This window comes from Simochromis diagramma, unplaced genomic scaffold (assembly GCF_900408965.1).
Source record: "Simochromis diagramma unplaced genomic scaffold, fSimDia1.1 OVJJ01000571.1, whole genome shotgun sequence".
NCBI classification, from domain to species: domain Eukaryota; kingdom Metazoa; phylum Chordata; class Actinopteri; order Cichliformes; family Cichlidae; genus Simochromis; species Simochromis diagramma.
The window spans coordinates 22,578-43,257 of record NW_024386885.1 but is presented as its reverse complement, the minus strand read 5'-3'; the positions used below and the strand labels follow the sequence as shown (position 1 = coordinate 43,257).

The 20,680-nt window shown below is 40.0% G+C and overlaps 3 protein-coding genes across 3 annotated transcripts in view; all 3 read right to left on the bottom strand.

Moving 5' to 3' along the window:
* LOC120734518 (multidrug and toxin extrusion protein 1-like) overlaps positions 1 to 20,680 on the bottom strand; it is a 44,083-nt gene that overhangs the window by 832 nt on the left and 22,571 nt on the right. The window contains exons 18-24 of the mRNA XM_040033343.1: positions 5,831 to 5,928; positions 3,462 to 3,559; positions 2,855 to 3,036; positions 2,664 to 2,772; positions 1,434 to 1,509; positions 1,055 to 1,124; positions 829 to 961 (exon numbers count right to left, since the gene is read on the bottom strand). Coding sequence (XP_039889277.1) covers positions 829 to 961; positions 1,055 to 1,124; positions 1,434 to 1,509; positions 2,664 to 2,772; positions 2,855 to 3,036; positions 3,462 to 3,559; positions 5,831 to 5,928 — 766 coding nt within the window. The remainder of the gene's footprint in view (positions 1 to 828; positions 962 to 1,054; positions 1,125 to 1,433; positions 1,510 to 2,663; positions 2,773 to 2,854; positions 3,037 to 3,461; positions 3,560 to 5,830; positions 5,929 to 20,680) is intronic.
* On the bottom strand, positions 6,873 to 10,542 carry LOC120734519 (multidrug and toxin extrusion protein 1-like). The gene is made up of 5 exons (XM_040033344.1): positions 10,301 to 10,542; positions 9,626 to 9,727; positions 9,468 to 9,536; positions 9,097 to 9,245; positions 6,873 to 6,951 (listed from the first exon to the last, which is right to left on the bottom strand). The coding sequence occupies exons 1-5, from the start codon at positions 10,481 to 10,483 to the stop codon at positions 6,888 to 6,890; spliced, it is 567 nt and encodes a 188-aa protein (XP_039889278.1). The 5' UTR covers positions 10,484 to 10,542; the 3' UTR covers positions 6,873 to 6,887.
* On the bottom strand, positions 14,896 to 18,291 carry LOC120734520 (multidrug and toxin extrusion protein 1-like). Its single transcript, XM_040033345.1, has 4 exons — positions 18,047 to 18,291; positions 16,960 to 17,054; positions 16,819 to 16,882; positions 14,896 to 16,746 (listed from the first exon to the last, which is right to left on the bottom strand). The coding sequence occupies exons 1-4, from the start codon at positions 18,072 to 18,074 to the stop codon at positions 16,502 to 16,504; spliced, it is 432 nt and encodes a 143-aa protein (XP_039889279.1). The 5' UTR covers positions 18,075 to 18,291; the 3' UTR covers positions 14,896 to 16,501.

Here is a 20,680-nt window from a genome sequence, read left to right as displayed (position 1 = left end):
GTTATTCAGCTGGAATAAACAGGCTTGAACCTTCTGTGGTGTGTGCATGTGTCCCTTCTAAATTCACACAAGCCTAAGACATCCTAGTGAAAATCATTCTACTTTTACGATGCACATACATTTTTTTATTTTTCTGTTCCTCACATTGTCTTCAGGCTGCACCTGTTTCATTTATTTGGACCCATGAAATGCCCAGTTGGGGTCATTTTAGGGTCTGGTTTCTGTTAAGTTTATGTCCAGTCTATTAATATGTTTAGTTACAACTGTTAACAACCAGTATCGCCTGATCCTCATCAGGTTCTAACATTATTTAAATACAACTTTAGATGAATAGCAGCATATGGCATATTATGATACGTCTTTAGCAAAAACTAAGCAGAAAACGCAGAAGCGAGGTGCTTTGCTTGGGATGATGATTGTGGTGTGCATTGAAGTTTGCATGGCCCAACATCTCCTCTTTATTCTTGTCTGTCCAAAGAACATTGTTCCATCAGATGCAATATTGCAAACCTAATCCATGCTGCAATGTTCTTTTTGGACAGAAGAGACTTTCTTCTGTCAAACCTTGATGGACAGCAACAAATGCTTCCCCAAAGTCACTGCTGATGTCTTTCCTCCCTGGCATTATTATAACATACTCGACTAGAAAACTACCAAAATGTCTGGTTTTATTTAATGAATATAATAAAATTAATTGTTATTATATAAAATTAGGGATAAATAAAGTACGATATATCTTATTTTCTCTTGTCTTGAATATGTGATATCAATCCAATGCTATGAAGGAAAACAAAGGAGCTTGGAATGCCACCCTCACTCAGTCCTCACCTACAACCCCCATTTTGGCTGCAAACATCAGAGACACACCAGTGGGTAAGCCAAAAATGTAGTACCCGACCAAGTTACACAGAGCACCAACCGACTGTTTTCCTACACCTCTGACAACTCCTCCAGCCACAGCCTGTAAACACAAACACAGATTTCTCTGAATCACATTTTATATTTGACAGTATTAGCCTGAAATGTCGATCACTGCTGTAAAATCATTTCTTACCGCAATTGCATCGGCCAGATGCAAGAAACTAAATATCAACATGAGGTCAGAAACCCTCTGCAAAATATCGCTAAAAAAAATGTGCAGTTTCAGCTTCAGTGCATCTGTCTGTACATTCACAAATATTGTCAAACATCAAGAACATATGAAACTTAATGAAAACAAGACCTTTAATACAATGGGACACATGAACAATGAATTTATTTGATTATAGCACTCACATAGGCTTGTTTTAGTTAACTGAAACTAGATAACAAGGGCAACATGTTTCTGGGACAAAGGTGTAAATGATTATCTTGAATAATACATGTAAGTAAAGAAGCAATAAATAAGAGAGGAACTCTTCCTGGAATCAAGGTTAAAGGTCAAAGATACTTACGGCTCTGATGTGAAAATGTATCCGATGACATCCTTTGAGACGCCAAAAATAATACTAACAAAGCATGCAATTATGACTGCAATGAGAAAAACCATTTAAATATTAAAATCACAGGAAAAACAGAAAAACAAGGAACACAAAAGGTGACCAACTTTACAGTTTATATACAGTTGTGGTGAAAAATGTACTGTAATTTCATTATTCTTCTTTTTCCAAAGTGGAACGATTGTACAGCATTCACGTTTAACAACAAAAACAAGTTCAAAAACAAGGCACAAGTTGAATTTATGTTAACACTTTAGAACCTAAACCATGATATAACTGCCAGAAATCTTTCATTTTTTGATAATGGACTGTTTGTTGAACCTTTAGACAAAATATATATCAAATTTTAATCAGCATATATGAGTTTTAACTTGAATCGCATTCGCTACATGAGCGATATTTTTGCAATTTAGTCATTAAAATGTGTCATGCAATTTAAATCATTTGGGGGTGGGGTGGGGTGGGGTGGGGGAGTCACGCTGATGATCACAAAAAGGCATGTATCAAATACGATACGCTGGGATTTAAAGGGTTCAAGTTTAACTGCAGGCTCAAAATTACATGAAGTATACATAGTCCACAAATTTATTGCAGTTTATTCAACATGTGTTCTAATGCATATCAACTACATACTATTTTGCCCAGGGTCGGGTAAACAAACTGGTCCATAATAGGCAAAAGGTCACTGGTTCAATTTCAACTGGAGACCAATCCCCTTTGGGACTGTGTCAGGATGGGTATCCGGCATAAAACTGCCAGATCAATCATGCAAAGCTACCCCCTGTGGTGACCCCTTATGTTGACGGAACAGCCATGGACCCTGTATGGGTTGTGGAGGTACTCGAGCTTCCTCCCAGACCAAAGAAATGCATGTTAGGTTAGTTAATGGCTCTAATGTCACTGTATACATGAATATGAATGGTTGTCTATCTCTGAGTTGGCCCTGTGATGGACTTGGCACCGAGAGTCCACCATTAATCTACCATTAATTGGCTACGCTGTTGGAAGGTGGCTGGATGGATGATTAGTTCATTTATATTTTATGAAATGTATTCTACTTCATATTCTTATGTCATGAAGCTCAGCATGAAATAAAACTAATCCTGCTACTGCTCAGTTAGCAGTATTTTTACTTTTTTCTGTTCATTTAACACAGACAATAATACTTAGTGTGTTGGTTCTTACGTGCACAGATGATGGGGACTTTGCACGACAGCTTGGCCTGCTCGATGTTTCCTGCACCAAGTGCATTCCCAACCCGTACGCTGGCAGCACTAGCAAACCCTAATGGAATCTATGGGAAAATCCATGTGTAATTCCAAAATGTAATGCCAGGTCAACATATAAGCAAAAGTCAAAAGGTTCACTGGAGTTACCATGTATGCAGTAACAGCCAATTCGTAGGTTATCGAGTGAGCTCCCAACTCGGCCTCACTGATCACACCGGCCAGGAATCCTCCCACTTCAACCACCCACCACTCCAGACAGAGCATGAGCATGCTGGGGACAGCCAGCTGGGCAAAGGGTCCCCACTCCTGGAGACAGTCGAGGGACCAACCTGTGTGGGTCAGAGTGACTCTATATGTCATCTTTCAAACTATTGGTTTAAATTATGATTTAATTATGGGCCTCGGATCAACAATTACTAATGAGGAATTTGCATAAATCAGACATTACTATCAAACAATATTTAAATCCCACACATTTTAACTATTACAGAGATGTCTTGAAGTTTATTGGAACCACAGTGTTAAAGAATAACCTCTCCTCCACACTGCACTCCACAGTTATAGAGTATGACTATTTTTGTCAAACATTAAACTCTTGAGTATTTATAATGGAAAACTTCAGGTATGAAAGGCCAAAAGCTGAATGATGCAACATGATGAAATTATTGGACAGAATTGGAAATAAGGCGAACGACACAGCAAAATCAAAACATTTCAGCAAGTTCAGGATCCCCGTAGAAGTAAAATGACTGACCTGCCCATGTGGCCTTATGCAGACCTCTCAAGTACATGTAAATGAATAAGACTGATGCCAACAAATACTGGGAGATGGCACTGGCTGCTGCTGATCCACTAGAAGATAAAAACATTAGAGATTAAAAGAAGGGAAAAAAATGAACAATTAAAGCTCCATATTTACAGGTGACAATTCAAGCACCCTAAGATCGGCTTCAGCCCCCTGTAACCCTGTAAAAAGACAAGTGAAAGAGGATGGATGGATGGGTTTCGAATTTGCTGTCAGTTCATTATTCCTTTTAGGTTTTTGAGAAACAATTTACATTCATGTTCTACATTTTGTTATATATTTTTTTCAATAGTGCCGCTTTGTATTTCCTTGTGCTTATGGGTTTTATAGTCTTCCGAAGCCTGGTATTGATTTCTTATTAGATATTTGTTGTTTGCTTCAAATTAAGCACTTTAAACTAAAACCACTATCAACGTGTATGCCTGTTACATCTAACCCTTCTTTCCTTCCATCATGTTCAGACAGAGCTTTCAACGTGTGGCATGAACTGGGAATTCATAAATTAAAAGACTTGTAATCAAACGATACCTTCATGTCATTTCAACAATTAAAAGATAGATTTGGACTACTGTGCAGCCATTTTTTTAAGATATCTTCAACTACGAAATTATATCCGCACACATCTGCCACAGTTTGAAAGCATGTTGTCTAATACCTTGGATAGATGCCTTAGTGATAGCCGGGGGTCCTAAACAGAGAATCTCATTATTCTATAACTCACTACAGGAGATGAGTACACCTTCTACTTGTTCAATTAAAGAGGAATGGGAAAAGGATTCTGGGATCTCCCTATCGGAAGATTTTTGGCAGGAGGTCTTACGCAACATAAATATGCTTTTTATTAATTCCCATCATTGCCTAATTCAGTATAAAATTGTACACAGGTTACATTACTCAAGGGAAAGAATTCACAAATGTTATCCAGACTGCTCTCCCTTCTGTGAAAAACGTATGACACATTATGGAAATTTGTTACATAGTTTTGCACTCTGTCCAAGGCTTTTGTTTTTGGTGTGACATCTTCACCTATCTGTCTAATATTCTTAAAATCAAGACTGATCCAAATCCAACAGCAATTATCGTTGGGATCTCCAAAGAAACACAAAGCTTACAACATGCTCAAAAAAGTCTTACGTCATATGCACTGATGATTGCAAAGAAACTGATCCTGCAGCTTTGGAAAGGCAAAGAGGTTCCTGTGTTAAAGATGTGACTCGCAGAGCTAACAAATACACTTCACCTTGAAAAAATAAGATATACCATGAATGGCAATGTGAAAGATTTTGAACTAATTTGGCATCCTTTACTTGCATATCTTGGGAAAATGTAACTTTCTGGCAGACAGGGGATTGGGGTCAAGGGTGGGTTTGGTTTTTTTTTTTTCTTTTTTTCTTTTCCTAAGACATGTTGGGTTCACATCAACGGACTTGAAGTCTACTCTAGATGCCATCTAAATCATCGATTGGTGGATTTTTTGTTTTTTGTTCTTCTGTTTATTTATTTATTATTTATTTAATTACTTTTTTGTTTTGTCTTGTTTTGTTTAGAGAAAAGGGGGGCATAAGTCCTATTAACCTGTAACAACTGTGATACTTGCTTCTAATAGAAGATGTTTGAAACAGATGTTGTTTGCTTCAGTCTTGTTATTGTATTCGTCTTTTTGTTTTTCCTGTTATTGGTTAGTTATGCGCATTCTATATTTTCTCTGAGTGGTCTTTATGTATCCCTCTTAGTGGTGTTTCCGATAATTCTCATAGCAGTGTTCGTATGTTTAATGATTTCTGAACATCTGGGGTTTTCAGGCTTGCGTTCATGTATTCTCTGTCTTTTTGAGCCTTGTAACCACTTGCTCTTTGACACTAAAAATATTACTATGCTCAAGCTCATGATGTCATGGTCCTGAATCGGTGACCCAGTGTTTTGTGTATTATTGGTGTTATTCTATGATTTCATCTTTGTATATGACTTCTAGCATTCTGAGTTCTGTTTTTGTATTTTAGTTTTGAGGGTTTTTTTCTGGTGCCTCTGTGTCTAATTGTTAGGTTTAGTTCTGTGCCCAGTCTGTTTCCTGTTTTACTTTGAAGGTCAACGTATTCTCGTCTTTCAAGTGCACAACGATCAAATGCAGGACACTTGATCCTTGTGTCCTGCATTTGGGTCTGCAAATTTACCAACACACCATAAAACCTGTGGTAATTCACCTGAATTCACTGGATCATGAATTTAGATAAAGAATTTAAAACACATATAGTTTTCACTGACTAAATTGAGGTTACATTCAACCAATGATGTCACAGGAATGATGGAGGAAAACTTACGCAACACCCAAATCCAGCTGATGGATGAGGACGTAGTTGATTATTGCATTAAAGACATTTCCGATTGCTCCAGTTATAACTTGAGGCCATATAATTCCCTGTACACCAAATCACAAAATACACATAACATTCATGTTAATTTTTTAAATGCACAACCAGTTATTAAAGTAATGTAGGCCATATTCATGCTTCAAAAGCACTGCACCTGATTTTGAAGATACCTCCCCTGCAGCTGGTACATGAAAGCAGCCTGAAGAAAGCAAACATTAAATTATAAGAGACTCGTTGACAGAAGTGAAGAACAAATTTGAGCACATGATCGGAACTTAGGTTAATCAGCACGCTAACACTTTTCAATGAAAACAATGAACATGTCAAATAATTAGTAATAAATCAAAGAAATAAAATTTATCACAGATTCTATACATTGATACACCTCCACTGCAAGTTATTAACCCTCATCCACTTTGTCTGATAGTTTATGCCTCAAAGTTCAACCAAGAATAAATGAGAGGGGGGCATCAAAGTTAGAGATTGAGCAGTATTGTTGAACAATGCAAATCTCCTTAGAAACGAATACCAAGTCAAACATGATAAATGGTGAATGCACTGATTCTTATAAAGTGCTTTTCTAATCTCTCAGAGCACTCAAAGTGCTTTTTACAACACGTCTCATTCACCCATCCGATCCTTAACCTCTTAAGCACCAACGCCCATAGATCTGGGGACAAAAGGGAGGAGATCACATTTAGGTGAGCATGCCTAAGTGCTTTTTATCTAACATTCACACTCCAATGGATTCATTGGAGAGTAACTTGGGGTTACTATTTTGCTGAAGGACATTTGGCATGCAGACTGGAGCAGCTAAGGGGTCAAACTACCAACCCTAACCCTTAGTAGATGACTTTCTCTACCACTTGAGCTACGGCCACCCCGTGTGCAGAGGTGTGACCGATGCTCTCTGGACCTTAAATAGCACTGCATCTGTTGTTAAGACCCTCAGTTCTGGATATCAACCTGCCTTTTGTTTAAATATTGAACACCTTCCAAATCTGCATCAAATCCTGTCAAACTCACCGGCAGAGCAGGGCATGAAGATCTTCACATAGAGCTGGGAGAGGCTTCATGTGGAAATGAAAAAAACAAAGTAAGCCTGTGAAACTGATGATGGTGACATTTGACTGCACATAAATTAAGGTTACATACCATTTTGCTTGTTCTTTTACTTCATTCTGCTCATTACTGTTTCATGCTGTGTTACACAATGGTGACTTTAATGCGTTATGCTGTAAAATAAGCCCACCAATGATGGTGCTTCCTTTTTATACTTATTGGGTCCAACTAATCCCAAATAGTTTAGACAAACTGAAAATGCATCTCAGGTCTCAGGATGTTAGTTATCTTTTTAAAAGTTTTTGGCAGCTTTATCCAAAAGTCGAGGCACAGTAACAATGTGACAAACAAACAAACACAGCACGTAGTTTAAGTAGTGTTGGGTTGTAAACCTGTACAAGGATCTACTGAATTATTTCTCACAGGTCAGAAATGTGTGCAGTAAGAACCAGCACACGCATTTCAACCATGCATTTCCACCGCTGAGTTAACAGCTGGTTTCTGCTGCTACAGGTGGTCAAACTATGAGGTTTGGTATAATGTGCTTTTCGATTACTGCATTACAGTGACGCCCCGTTTATCTCGAGTTACGTTCTAAAAATATGTTGTTTTTAGGCTGTAAAACCCGTCACTACACCCGAAAGACAAAATGCCAAAACACAGACTTAACAATGTGGTGTATGCTGTACAGTGCAGCGAGGAATGCCCAGACCTCTACATTGGAGAGACCAAACAGCCACTTCACAAGCGCATGGCCCAACATAGAAGAGCCACCTCCACAGGACAAGACTCAGGTGTCCATCTGCATCTTAAGGATAAAGGTCACTCTTTCGAGGATGCCAATGTTCACATTTTGGACAGAGAGGACAGATGGTTTGAAAGAGGAGTGAAAGAAGCCATCTATGTCCACTGTGAGCGACCATCTTTGAACAGAGGCGGTGGTTTACGACACCAACTCTCTGCCATCTATAATCCAGTTTTGAGATCCCTTCCCAGACGCCTTAAAGCCCACTCACATCCTGGGCCATCTGATCTCATGATAAGGTGGGGCCAGGTTTCACAATGAACTCACCCGAAACTCTGGCTGATTGGGACCCACACCCAGTTTCACACCTTGGCTCAGGCGATTAGAGGATCATCAGGGGGTCCTTTTGTCCCTCTGTGGGGGGTTACTCCCACTAGGTTTATATCTGGGACTCTCCACCATTTGACCTTAGAACTGAAGAAGCTTCTCGGATGAGAGGTGAAACGTCTTCAAGTAACTTAAAGAAGTCCAGACGCTTTTCTTTGCAAGCTCCTTTGACCGTCACTACACACTTTATACACTTTTCTCAGACAGGCATGAACATTTTCACACTTTTCTCTCCTGTTTAAAGACTCTCAAAGTTCAAACCTTCGTAGAAAAATAAGTCCAGTATTAAAGAATGAAGCCAAAGATCAAACCCTGTTTTTAGGTCCAGAACATGGGAATAGAGCAGCTGCCAGAGAATTAAACATTAATGAATCAATGGTACGGAAGTAGAGGAAGCAAGAACAATGAGTTGAGTAAAGTTTGACTCATCTGACTGTTTTGTTTTGCCTAATGCACGTTATAATCCAGTGTGCCTCATGGTCCGAAAAATACGGTAACTTCTACCTTCCTTTAGCATGTCCAGAAGTTCATCATTTGTGAGATGGTTAGCATCTTTCTCTGTATCTTGGGTGCTACCGCAGGTGCCTTTGACGGTGCAAAACGTTTCGTCGACATTGTTGTTTTTGTTGGGGAGAAAACTTACAAACATACAGTACAGCATTTCAGAGTCACACTGCTAGTGATTGAAGATTTATGTAAATTTGACAAGCTGAATGCATTCTGTACTGTACAGGAGACACGGCACGGAGGAGATTGGTTGACAATGGACAGCCGATCATGGACACAATGCACTGTAAAAACAGAAAAACAAAAACAAAAAAACATGCAAAATTGCACAAAAAAAATCCGCGAAGCAGCGGAAGGTGAACCGCGGTATAGCGAGGGACCACTGTATTTTTTGCACAAACTAACAGTGCTTGGCATTTTGCATAACTTGAGTTATTTTAAGAGCGAGACAGACACATGCTCAGCAGTGTCACAACATCCACGCGTCTGTTATTGCTGGTTAATAACAGCTCACCTGGCGACCTCCGGACTCTGTTCGACTGCGAGTAAGAGGGGCTCAGTGTTGATGAGGACGGCCCAGCAGGGGAAACAGGCCAGCAGCAGAATCAGAACTCCCCTCTGGAGAATCACACCGACTCGCTTCAAGTTACCGCTCCCATACGTCTGCGTGAAACAGGTAGACAGACGCTCGGGTGAGAAAAGTTGGAAAACACAGAATCCCACCAAAGAACAAGGGTATGACTGATCATAGAAAAATAACTCCACACAAAAGCTCAGTGTTGAGATGTTTAAAAGGGCATTCCAGGAGAACCTGGGAACCCAGCTGTGCTGCTTGTGTTTGTCTTGGTTACACAAATAAAGTGAAAGCTCTGGTGAGGACCCTACCTGAGATATGAGGGTATCACAAGTTAACGACAAACCGGTGCCAATGCAAATACCAGTGACGTTAACTACCTGCAAACAAAACACAACATGCATAAACTGGGGTAAAAAATGATGCATATTTACAGTTCAACAACAAAAGCACTGAAATGTCTGCTCACCGCAATTGATAATGCTACAGCTGCAAGTTCAGTTTTCCCCAGGTGACCACAGAACACCGTGCTGACAAAACTGATCATGAAAATCATGAACTGGGAAATGACCTGAAGTACAGAAGAGGAGATACTGACTCTGTGTTGTATTTAGAAATACATTTAAAGGAAAAATAAATAAGTAATGAATATGGTTAAAACATTTAGTAACTTAAGGATGTTAAACATATAGCAAATATCTAAAATAGATGGATACTTCCCACAAGGGAAATTTCTGTGTTACAGCAGCACGATAAAGAGTAAAAATAGTAAAAACATAAGCAACTGTATGTTTTGGGGGCTTAAAGAAAACATGTAGGAATTTGATATGTAATCCAAATAATGCATAAAAAACATAGTAACTTAATTTAAAATTAAATGATTGTAATACTAAACAGATATACACAGTACAGTCCTACAGTGCTTGAGGTCCATTCAGAAACAGGACTTCATAATAACATAAATAACATTTAATGTATTTATTAATAAGACACTAAACCAGGGTCCAGGTCCCACGTTTAAATCAAATTACAGTTTATTGACACATGGTGCATCTTCTGTAGTAAATCCGTTCTTCCTGTCAGTAACAACAGACAGAGAGTGCGACAAACTTCAAATGAGCTTCAAATTTACACACAGTCTTACCACTGGTCCCGCCAGTTTGGAAAGTTGCACAAGCTCATTGCGGTAAACTGACGGAATAAACCGAGGGACACATTTCTGGCAACAGCCTCGGGAGCTCTGTGCGCAAGCAGCCGCTGCACCTTCCTTTAAATCCTCTTTCACTGCCTCGGTGCATTTTCCTGTTTTTTCCCCAGAAGAGTCCATAATTGAACAAATACAGATCCTCTTCACAAACAGCTCTGGGTGATTTCTGTCACTCAGGCAGAAGAAAATGTTGTTGGTTTGATAACCAGCGCAGGAGTCTGAGGAGGGGCCAGACACATACTGTCCTCCTCACTTTACAGCCAACCAACTCTTGACTCTGTTTAGGTGTGATTTCTGCTATTGCAAAATACTCAATACACTTGTACAAATAAAGCATTCACTTACAGTTGATCATTAAAATGACAGTTAAAAGATGCTGGTGATATTCCTTAGTAAATGGTAAATGGCCTGTATTTGTATAGCGCTTTTACTAGTCCCCCCTAGGGACCCCAAAGCACTTTACACACCCAGTCATCCACTCTCACATTCACACACTGGTGGAGGCAAGCTACAGTTGTAGCCACAGCTGCCCTGGGGCAGACTGACAGAAGCGAGGCTGCCATATCGCACCATCGGCCCTTCTGGCCCACACCAGTAGGCGGTAGGTGAAGCGTCTTGCCCAAGGACACAACGACCGAGACTGTCTGAGCCGGGGCTCGAACCGGCAACCTTCCGATTACAAGGCGAACTCCCAACTCTTGAGCAGTGTTGGGACTAACGCGTTATTAAGTAACGCGTTACAGTAACTACGTTATTATTTTGGTAACGAGCACGGTAACTAGTTATTATGCCAAAATCAGGAACGCGTTACTCGTTACTGGGATTTAGATAGGGTCGTTACTCGTTACTTCGTGTGGTGGCTATCGCGGAGCTTCCACAGATTCAGTAACATTAGCAAGTGGTGGAGGCCAGCAGGTGGATGAAGGAAAAGGGAGGCAGAAGGAAAAGAGACCCGAGGCGGCCGCCGGTCCAAGTGTGAACTGAACTTCAGGTAAGAAGTTATGACCTGCAGTCTCTCTGGGTCAGATATGAACCAAGTTTAGGTGGAGTTTATTTTCGTTATTCTGACTTTTTCCGTACTGCGTGCTAGCTAGCATGACGGAGTTTCTATACAGCTGGGTGGGTGCTGTGAAGCTAATGATATTGCACTTTATTTTGTTCATAAGTTATTAGAGTTGCCAACCGTCCCGTCTGGTATTCAGAGAAAATATTACGCGTTTCTTATTGAGGTGAAAAGGTACGGAGCCCCCCAGGGGACATGGGAGAAAAAAAAATTACGGAGGGAGGAAAAAAAAAAAATTAGGGAGGAAAAAAAAAATTAAGACGGACTTTTGCGAGATCTCGCAAAAGTATTGCGAGATCTCGCAAAAGTATTGCGAGCGCTCGCAAAAGTATTGCGAGCGCTCGCAAAAGTATTGCGAGCGCTCGCAAAAGTATTGCGAGATCTCGCAAAACTCCAACAATGGCGGCAGCTACTTAGTTGTAATATTACTCTTTCTGGGTCACAAAATACACTTTTAAGATATTTTGAGGCGTGAATGTAGTTGTGTAAACGTCAGATACCTGCTCGGTTTACAAGACATCACATATTTGCAAAAGAGCTCCGACGTTTTTGGAGATCTGACACCCACTAGCTCGAAGCTAACAGGAGGTCGAGACCTACTACAGCCGGGAGGAACACCGCTTTCCCGGCACATCGTGCCTCGACCTCCCGGTCGGCTTCGAGCTGGCGGCCACTAGCTCGAAGCTAACGGGAAGTCGAGACCTACTACAGCCGGGAGGAACACCGCTTTCCCGGCACATCGTGCCTCGACCTCCCGGTCGGCTTCGAGCTGGCGGCCTCCGAAGAATGCGGCTAAAACTTTGCGAGATCTCGCAATACTTTTGCGAGCGCTCGCAATACTTATGCGAGATCTCGCAATACTTTTGCGAGCGCTCGCAATACTTTGCGAGATCTCGCAATACTTTGCGAGCGCTCGCAATACTTTTGCGAGATCTCGCAAAAGTCCGTCTTAATTTTTTTTTTTCCCTCCCTAATTTTTTTTTTTCCTCCCTAATTTTTTTTTTTCCTCCCTAGTTTTTTTTTCTCCCATGTCCCCTGGGGGGCTCCGTAAAAAGGAACAGTTTGTCCCGTAATTCAGCTACAATGAAAAAGGCACAAAGCTGGAGTTATTCTGTGTTTACGCTGCAGCTGCCTCTTCTTTCATTCTCTCCCCTCTCCCGTTTCTACTTCAATCATGAAAACTGATCAATGATCAGCTGATTGGCTCTCTTGTTTGTTTATCGCCCACTTTGCGCCAGAAAGAGGAAACCAGCGGATGTCGCGCTAAACAACAGCATCACGTTTAAGCTTGATCAGCTATTGTTAGAATTTATTTAATATTAATTTCTAGTATCAGCTGATGTTTGCTGGAGCCACAGCTGTAAAAAAGCTGCTGGTCATGATATCGGTTTGGTTATCTGGTGAGAGGGAAACATGAAGATGAAACCAGGAGATGTCCTTACTGGATCATCAGAGCTGAACAGGTGATGGAGAACCAGGTTTACCTTTTAGGTGACATGAATGAGTTGAAGGGAAGTTATGAACTGTTTCTGAGAGACAAATAACACCAGGATCCTTTTTTAGGTAGCTGACAGCTGGTAACTGTGCAGGGGCGGATCTAGCAAAGTTTTGCCAGGGGGCCAGGTAGGGCATTAACAGGGAGAGGGGGGCACAAAGAAATACTTTTCTTTCTTATTCTCATTTAAAATGTCTAGCTTTTAAAAAATAATTATCTGAATCTTACAACAAATGATTGATAGATTGATGCATATATACCATCAAAACAGTGTATATCACTGTCACAACAGTGTTTGTTTTCATTCAAAGGCTTTATGATTTTTCCTATAATGGTGGGCCGGTCTCTAGTCAAAATGTCCGGGCCAATTTTCTGTCCCAGTCCAGCCCTGTATGCAGCTCATCTGCAGTCTGGTGTTACCTACATCTTCCTATTCAGAAGGCAGAATTTCCGAGTTCTGAGTACAATCGAAAGCACCACGACTGCAGTTTTTGTGTTGGATGTAAAAGGCGCACATGACGCTGTGACGTAGGCTAGAATCATGGCGGCAGTCAATGACGGTCCAGGCGTGGGACTTCTCTCGTGGAAATATGCACATTATTATTATTTTTTCTATTGGTAGGTGGCACAGTGCACTTGTGGCAAGTAAGCAAGCTAGAAGACTGGCAAAGTTATGGAAGCAACACATTAACAAGAGAATTCTGAGTAAAACCAAAGTTACTTTCCCTAGTAACTAGTTACTTTGAAAGTAACGAGTAACTTGAAGTAACTGAGTTACTTTTGAGAGAAGTAACTAGTAATGTAACTAAGTTACTATTTTAAAGTAACTTACCCAACACTGCTCTTGAGGCACGATCGTCCCCTAATCCTTCTGGAAAGTAACACTTTCCAGAAGGATTAGAGCCTTTCCTCGATTGCACTGGGTCCTTCCACCTGCAAATAAAACAGGGTCCAATGAAACAGAGTGAGACTGGATGAGGTTGTAACTAAAGTAACTAAAGGTAGCAAAGGATGATTTATTTACAGAACATAATTAAGGTGAATGTGTCTATCAGCAAGTCAGTAGTGTAAAACGTGCATGAGCATGTGACAAGGTCAGTAAGAATCAAAAACACATGTTGTAGCTGAGCCAGTGTAGTCTAGGAAGCTGGTGTCCAAACCAAACAACAGCAGTGAGGAAATGATAACCAGAGAGCAAGGGAAGGATCTGCTGCAGGAAGGAGGGAGCTTTTATAGTTAAACTCACTGGGCTTAGCTGTACCTCAAGCAGCAAGCTTCTTTAATCAGCTCCTGCAGAACGAAGCACAGCACAAAAAACAAAACAGAGACACCCATCACCTGGGGTCATCAAAATATGCAGCGCTCAGATACCAAAATACATCTTTATTAAGTTTCACTGTGAAAAAAATGACTCAAAATTTCATAAAAAAAAGTCTGTTCCACTTGACAGAGTATTGCAGATATTCAAATATGATGCAGTGAAATGAAAACAAAGCTGAAAAATGGCTCTTCTTTTAAATGTCATGTAAATAAAAGCGCTGGATACTGACAACAATATAAATCTCTAAACAATATTCCCCACAAATATTTGAAGACTGTTATGCAACAGACCTCAAATGGCTTGAAAATGCAAATGATTAGAGGTAATTTGTCTGGCCCTGAATACGTAACAGTCTGCTCGCTGTATCACAAAACAGTTACTTTTTAACAGAGAAAAGAAACACTGTCATCCCAGACTTGAACTGAAGATGAGAAATGAATAAACAGCTGAAAACGACTGAACCAAGATGGGGCTGAGTGGGACAGAAGTCATTACCACGGGTAGCTCAGTGATGAGCTCTGTGCTTGTCTCTGAGATGAGACTGATGACTTACAGTGAGCTCCGAGTGACTTCAAAGAGACGACTTTTTGACGTTTGCTTCATTAAGATTCTTATTTATGTATTTATTTTACAGTGGAGCTGTTTAATCATACATAAATACACACATTCACACTTAAAGCTGCCCAGTATGACCAGAAGACAGTGATTCATAAATTACTTTCAATGCTTTGCAGACTCTTTATTGTTACATTATTATGAATCAGAACAATACTTTTACACAGCAACTTCCTCAGAGGGTTTCAGTTACCTGAACATTTAAATTCAGTAGAATCACCAGCATAAAAATATAAAACCAAAATTTTTACATTTGATTCTGGAGAAGTGGAGACGAACAGGTGAGCATCAGGGAGCAGGGTCAGGTCATTGATGGGAAACTGAGTCAGTCTGAGGGTAAGTGTTACCATGGTAACAACCCCTTGTTGTGAGAATGTCACACACTAGAGGAGCAGTTTATTAGGAACACCTGTACACCCGTTTGATTGTGATTGTACGAAGACATGCAGATATGGTCTTATTTACTATAAATGATTGTCAAACGTAATTAGACAGACAGGGCAAAATTTAATTAAATCCTTAATCTTCTTTGGTATTTCTGATTTAGCTTTTAGGCAGACAAATCGGTTTTTATGCTTAATGCTACAACAAAAATACCCCACATTTCACAAAAAAATCCTACTAGATACATGATTTTATCAATTTCAGAATCCTACGTCGGCCTGTTCTTGAGTTACAGCATTCATGACATTTTCAGAAAATGTTACCTCTGACCTTGAGATCAAAGTCACTGAAATTCAAACTCATCCAAGAATTTTAGTAGCTGCACCGAAGCTATCAATTTGAAAAACTTTAAACCAACCATGAGCCGCTGAGTTGTGGCATCATGTGACATCACAGTCATATTTTTATTCTGAAAATACAGACTGTAAAGAATGTTACCTTTGCATCAACAAATCTGTAAAGTCTTCAGTAACCCAACCTGAGCTGCTGAAATATGGCATCTTAAATATCACATTCCTTCCACCAAAACAGACCAAGTGCCCAATCTGGAACCAGTTGCACCTTACAATAACCACCAATGAGTCACAAATGTAGCCTGGGATTCTGTCCTTGATTTCTTTGCATTTTACCATAATTTTTTTTTACTGTTATAGTCTGTTCTCAAACTGAAATGTGACCTGGATCTCATCAGACACCATGGTCCTGCACCAACACTGGAAAAAGCTCAAGAGAAAAAAGTTTTATAATGTATAAAGATGCACAGTGCCTTCTTTTTGCTTCAAGAGCAGGTCTAGTCCCAGTGAACAGAGTGTGCCTGAAGACATCTGCTTTCTCATACTTCTGTTTTGTGTCTCCTTGTTTTCACTGTCTTTATACAGGATTGTTGATAAAATGTACATTAAGTTCTATGAGTCACAAAGATCAACTGTCATCAAACTGATTATCATTATCAAACAGTGGCCTCATTTTACACACATTTTCATTAAAGGCCTTAAACAAGCTGTCCTTTGTTTACTACATATTCCGCCCTTTTCATCTTATTGAATTCATCTCTGTGGCCGGACAGTGTAAGACGGGGCACAGACTGCACACAGCTGTTCCTCTGTTGAATCAACAGTGTAAGTAACCCTCCCACAAAAGAAGGTGCATTTTTATTACTTAGATAAACTTTGTGCTTTTTGTCCAACTGTCAACTTTGCATCATTTCAGCAGCGGGGTGAGGACGGTGTTGGTAATGACTCCAGCAGCGAGGATGAGGATCATGATGAGTATCGCCAGGCCGCGCCGTAACACCAGCTGTGACAGTGACAGAACATCTCCCACTGTAGTGGTGTTGGTGGTTTGACTCTCTTCTGGTATTTGCACCTCCATGTATACGTGGTCCACCTCGGCGCTCTCACCACTGGATGCAATAGTACTGATCGGGGTCTGGATGTGATTAGAGTCTAGGGTTTGGAAAGAGAAGTATGAATAAGACACTGTAATAATAGGATGTTTCAGCCAGTTTGCCCACTCACCTCTATTTTCCATCTTGATCGTGTCTTTTTCTTCTTTGACGCGGACTCCCGCTCGCACTTCAGCCTGATCAGACACAACAGTTAATGACATGCTTTGATGAGTGAAAGTGTGATAAACTGTCAATAGATGCAGGTGTGCACCTCTTCAGCAGCCTTCTTCCAATCGAGTTTGCACAAAAATGTGACGAAAAAGATCGACTGCACTAAAACGCAAACCGTAAGGCCTGTCCAAAACCCTACAGCAGAAAAAACAGAAGAAGAAGAGTTTTAATGGGTTGCCTGCTTGTCAGGCCGGAGGTACATTTAATTTCTGACTGCAGCACACATTTGTCCCAATACAGCTGTAACCTGAAAGACTTAACATGCGGTGATTGTCGCTTTCGCATACCGTCAGCAGTATATGTGTTTTTGTTTTTTCAGTACAGCCCTCTTTTAGGAAGTTAGCAGGTGTCTTGAATATTTTCTTATCTTCCTCACTGTAAGATGATGGACTTCAAATTGTTTGGAAATGGCCTGTCTAGAAGTAGAAGCTTCTACCTTTATAGAGCTGCTCAGGCTTGCCGATGATCAGTTATTAAAGCGCATTTGATTAGCAGCTCCTGACTGCTAGTGAACCTCTTAATTTTTATACATGCAGTAAGGCTGTACACAGGAATTAAGATTTTCATACACAGCGTCTGCATTTTGGCTAAATTTGGTTAAATAAATAATAACACAGTGTAATATGTCATATGTTATTGTTCATCTGAGGTTGTATTTATGGATTTTAAGGACCTGCTAAGGACCACATTATTATTATTATTATTATTATCATTATTATTATTATTATGTCCTGATACATAAAACTTTAAAATTGAAAGAGTACTTTCTTATTCCCATGACTGTATTTGCTGAGGTGGGAGAAGCTACTGTCTGCATAGACAGGACTTGCATCACCCCAGCGATAATTTTTTTTTTATCAGACAAGGGTTGTTTTTAGCTGCTATCTGCTATCTTAGTTAGTTGTCTTGTTGACTAACAGTAATGACACTGTCAATCACCTCATTCTTCATTGTTTTTTTATTTTTTATCTTTTTTTCTTACAACTGCTGTAACAAAAGAATTTCAATTAGGGATGAATAAAGTATGCCATATCATCTCTTATCTTGATTTTGTCACATTAATCCAGTGGTATGAAGGAAAAGGAAAAGGAAATAACTTGGGATGCCTTCATTCCTACAGTCCTCACCTACAATCCCCATTTTGGCTGCAAACATCAGGGAAACGCCAGTGGGTAAGCCAATAAAGTAGTACCCGACCAGGTTACACAGAGCACCAACCAACTGCTTTCCTACACCTCTGACAACTCCTCCGGCCACAGCCTGTAAACACAAACACAGATTTCTCTGGATAACCTTTTATATTCATCAATATTGAAATGTTGATTACTGCTGTAAAATCATTTCTTACCCCAACTGCATCAGCAAGATGCAAGAAACTATATATCAGAGTGACGTCAGAAACCCTCTGCAAAATATCTCTAAAAATATGTGCAGTTTCAGCTTCAATACGTCTGTGTGTATATTCACAAATATTGTCAAACACCATGAACTCATTCTCATACTTAATGATAGCAAGACCTCCAAGACATTGAGACAGCTGTAAGATGAAATTATTTGATTATTGTATTTGTCTATATCTAATCAAACATGCAAACTAGGCTTGTTTCAGTTAATGAAATGGGATCAGCTGAGCATCATATTGTTTAAAGCAGACACTGTGACAAAGAGATGAATAACTATCTGAACAGTTTTGTTAATTTGGCACCAGTAAGTGTCTGTGAGTCAGCAACTTAAAGGTTAAAGGTCAAAGATTAGACTTACAGGTCTGAGGTGAAAATATATCCAATGACATTTTTAGAGATGCCAAGAATGGTACTGACAAAGCACGCTATTGTGACTGCAATGAGAAAACAAACCAGAAAAAAATTAATAACTTAACTGAAAAACATAATTAATTCATTTTAAAAGTATTTAAATATAAAAAGCAAGAAGACTGTGTTCATGAACAAGTCACCAGGTCCATCACCGGGCTAATGCAGAGAGACAGACAACAGATCATATTTATGTCTACAGCCAGTTTAGAGTCATCATCCATGTCTTTGGACTGGAAATAAGCTGCAGTACCCACGTACGACTCATGCAGGCAGGCATGGTGATGCTGTTGCTTGTACTATTGCTTCACAGCAAAACATCCTAACCCCATGATGGACCTGGTGACTTGTTCAGGGTGTATCCTGTCTCTTGTCCAATGACAGCTGGGATAGGCTGGAAATGACTGGCTGCCTGGATAATTCACTTATATTATATAATATGTATTCTTATCCATACTTATCTTTGGATATTTAGCATTATATTATTTAAAACTGAGCATTCTTGAGATTCAGTATGAAATGAAACTAGAGCTGGTACTGCTCAGTTAGAGGTATTTGTACCGCTTTCCATTGTATGTAAAACAGGTATTTGTACTTTGTGTGTTGGTTCTTACATGCACAGATGATGGGGACTTTGCACGACAGCTTGGCCTGCTCGAAGTTTCCTGCACCAAGTGCATTCCCAACCCGTACGCTGGCAGCACTAGCAAACCCTAATGGAAACTATGAGGAAAAAATATATGTTTACATTTATATTTTCAAATATTAAAATTCAAAAAGTGTATTAAAGGCACTGCCAAAACAACACATGAGCAAAGGAGCACTCAGAGAGGGCAATTCCCTCCCAAAGGGAAAGATATTGAAAGCTTTGATGTTTTATGCCAATGTCAGCATTGGTAATTTGAAAATCTAGTGCAGGGTGTTAATCTTTTCATGTCAGAATTTGTTTCAGAAGCAGAATTGGCTGAATTTTTTAGCTTCTATAAGCTATAAAAACAGGAGATTTTAATAAATATTCATTCAGTGCAAAACTCTATTATTTCATCATTGGGTGGTGTATTGAAAAAATAAAAGAATGTGTTGTACAAATCTCTCCATGACCTTTCATATGATAAATTAACTTAAATAATCAACTTTGACCTTGGGTGCTAACACTGAAGCTCAAGGTCAAATGCTTACCCAACCCAAGTGTCCCCCAAGGCCTAGCTTATTGTTGTGAAGTTTGAAGATGATCCATAAAAATTTGAGAGTTATATAAAGTTTTTACTGATTTTTGCATTTGTGTGACCCTGAACTTCACCAAAATTAAATCAGCTCAAGATGTTATTGGAATCTATCACCACAGAGAATTTGAAAATGATATCTTGGAAACTGTGGACACTAACAAACAGACAGACAAACAGATAAATAAACAAATGGAAGCAGTTACATATTTCCTCCCTTTGGGGGGAGAAAAGTCTCAAAATGTTCAGTGGACTTGCCATATATGCTAAAGAGGCCAGCTGAGAGGTTACTGACTGAGCTCCCAACTCAGCCTCACTGATCACACCGGCCAGGAACCCTCCCACCTGAAACATCCACCACTCCAGACAGAGCATGAGCATGCTGGGGATAGCCAGCTGGACAAAGGGTCCCCACTCCTGGAGACAATCGAGGGACCAACCTGTGGGTCAGAGTGACTCTATATGTCAGTTGATAACAGAGTTCGGGCTGATTGGAACTGGCTTGGCCCTGGCTTATCGAAGAACAAGAAGCGGCTACAGCTGTTCAAAATCCCATAAGGCTGGCCGACATGATAGACGATTGGCGGGGCTGTGAGCACTCAGACTGTGTTTTGAACGCAATATGGATAACATCTTGGAGAAGAACAACGGGAATTGAGAGAACTGGTCACCAGTGATGGACATTAGACCAACTGTAAAAATTGGATGCAGTTGTTTCCACTAAACC

Bases quoted from the DNA above. Each gene is read 5' to 3' on its own strand.
- LOC120734519 (XM_040033344.1), bottom strand. From the start codon at position 10,483: ATGGACTCTTCTGGGGAAAAAACAGGAAAATGCACCGAGGCAGTGAAA. The intron at 9,728-10,300 runs GTAAGACTGTGT...TCTGTACTTCAG, and splicing joins CCAAACTGGCGGGACCAGTG to GTCATTTCCCAGTTCATGAT. The intron at 9,246-9,467 runs GTAGGGTCCTCA...TGTTTCACGCAG, and splicing joins GTGATACCCTCATATCTCAG to ACGTATGGGAGCGGTAACTT.
- LOC120734520 (XM_040033345.1), bottom strand. From the start codon at position 18,074: ATGTTTGCAGCCAAAATGGGGATTGTAG. The intron at 17,055-18,046 runs GTGAGGACTGTA...TTTCTGCTGTAG, and splicing joins AGCCAAAATGGGGATTGTAG to GGTTTTGGACAGGCCTTACG. The intron at 16,747-16,818 runs GTGAGTGGGCAA...TCCAAACCCTAG, and splicing joins GATCAAGATGGAAAATAGAG to ACTCTAATCACATCCAGACC.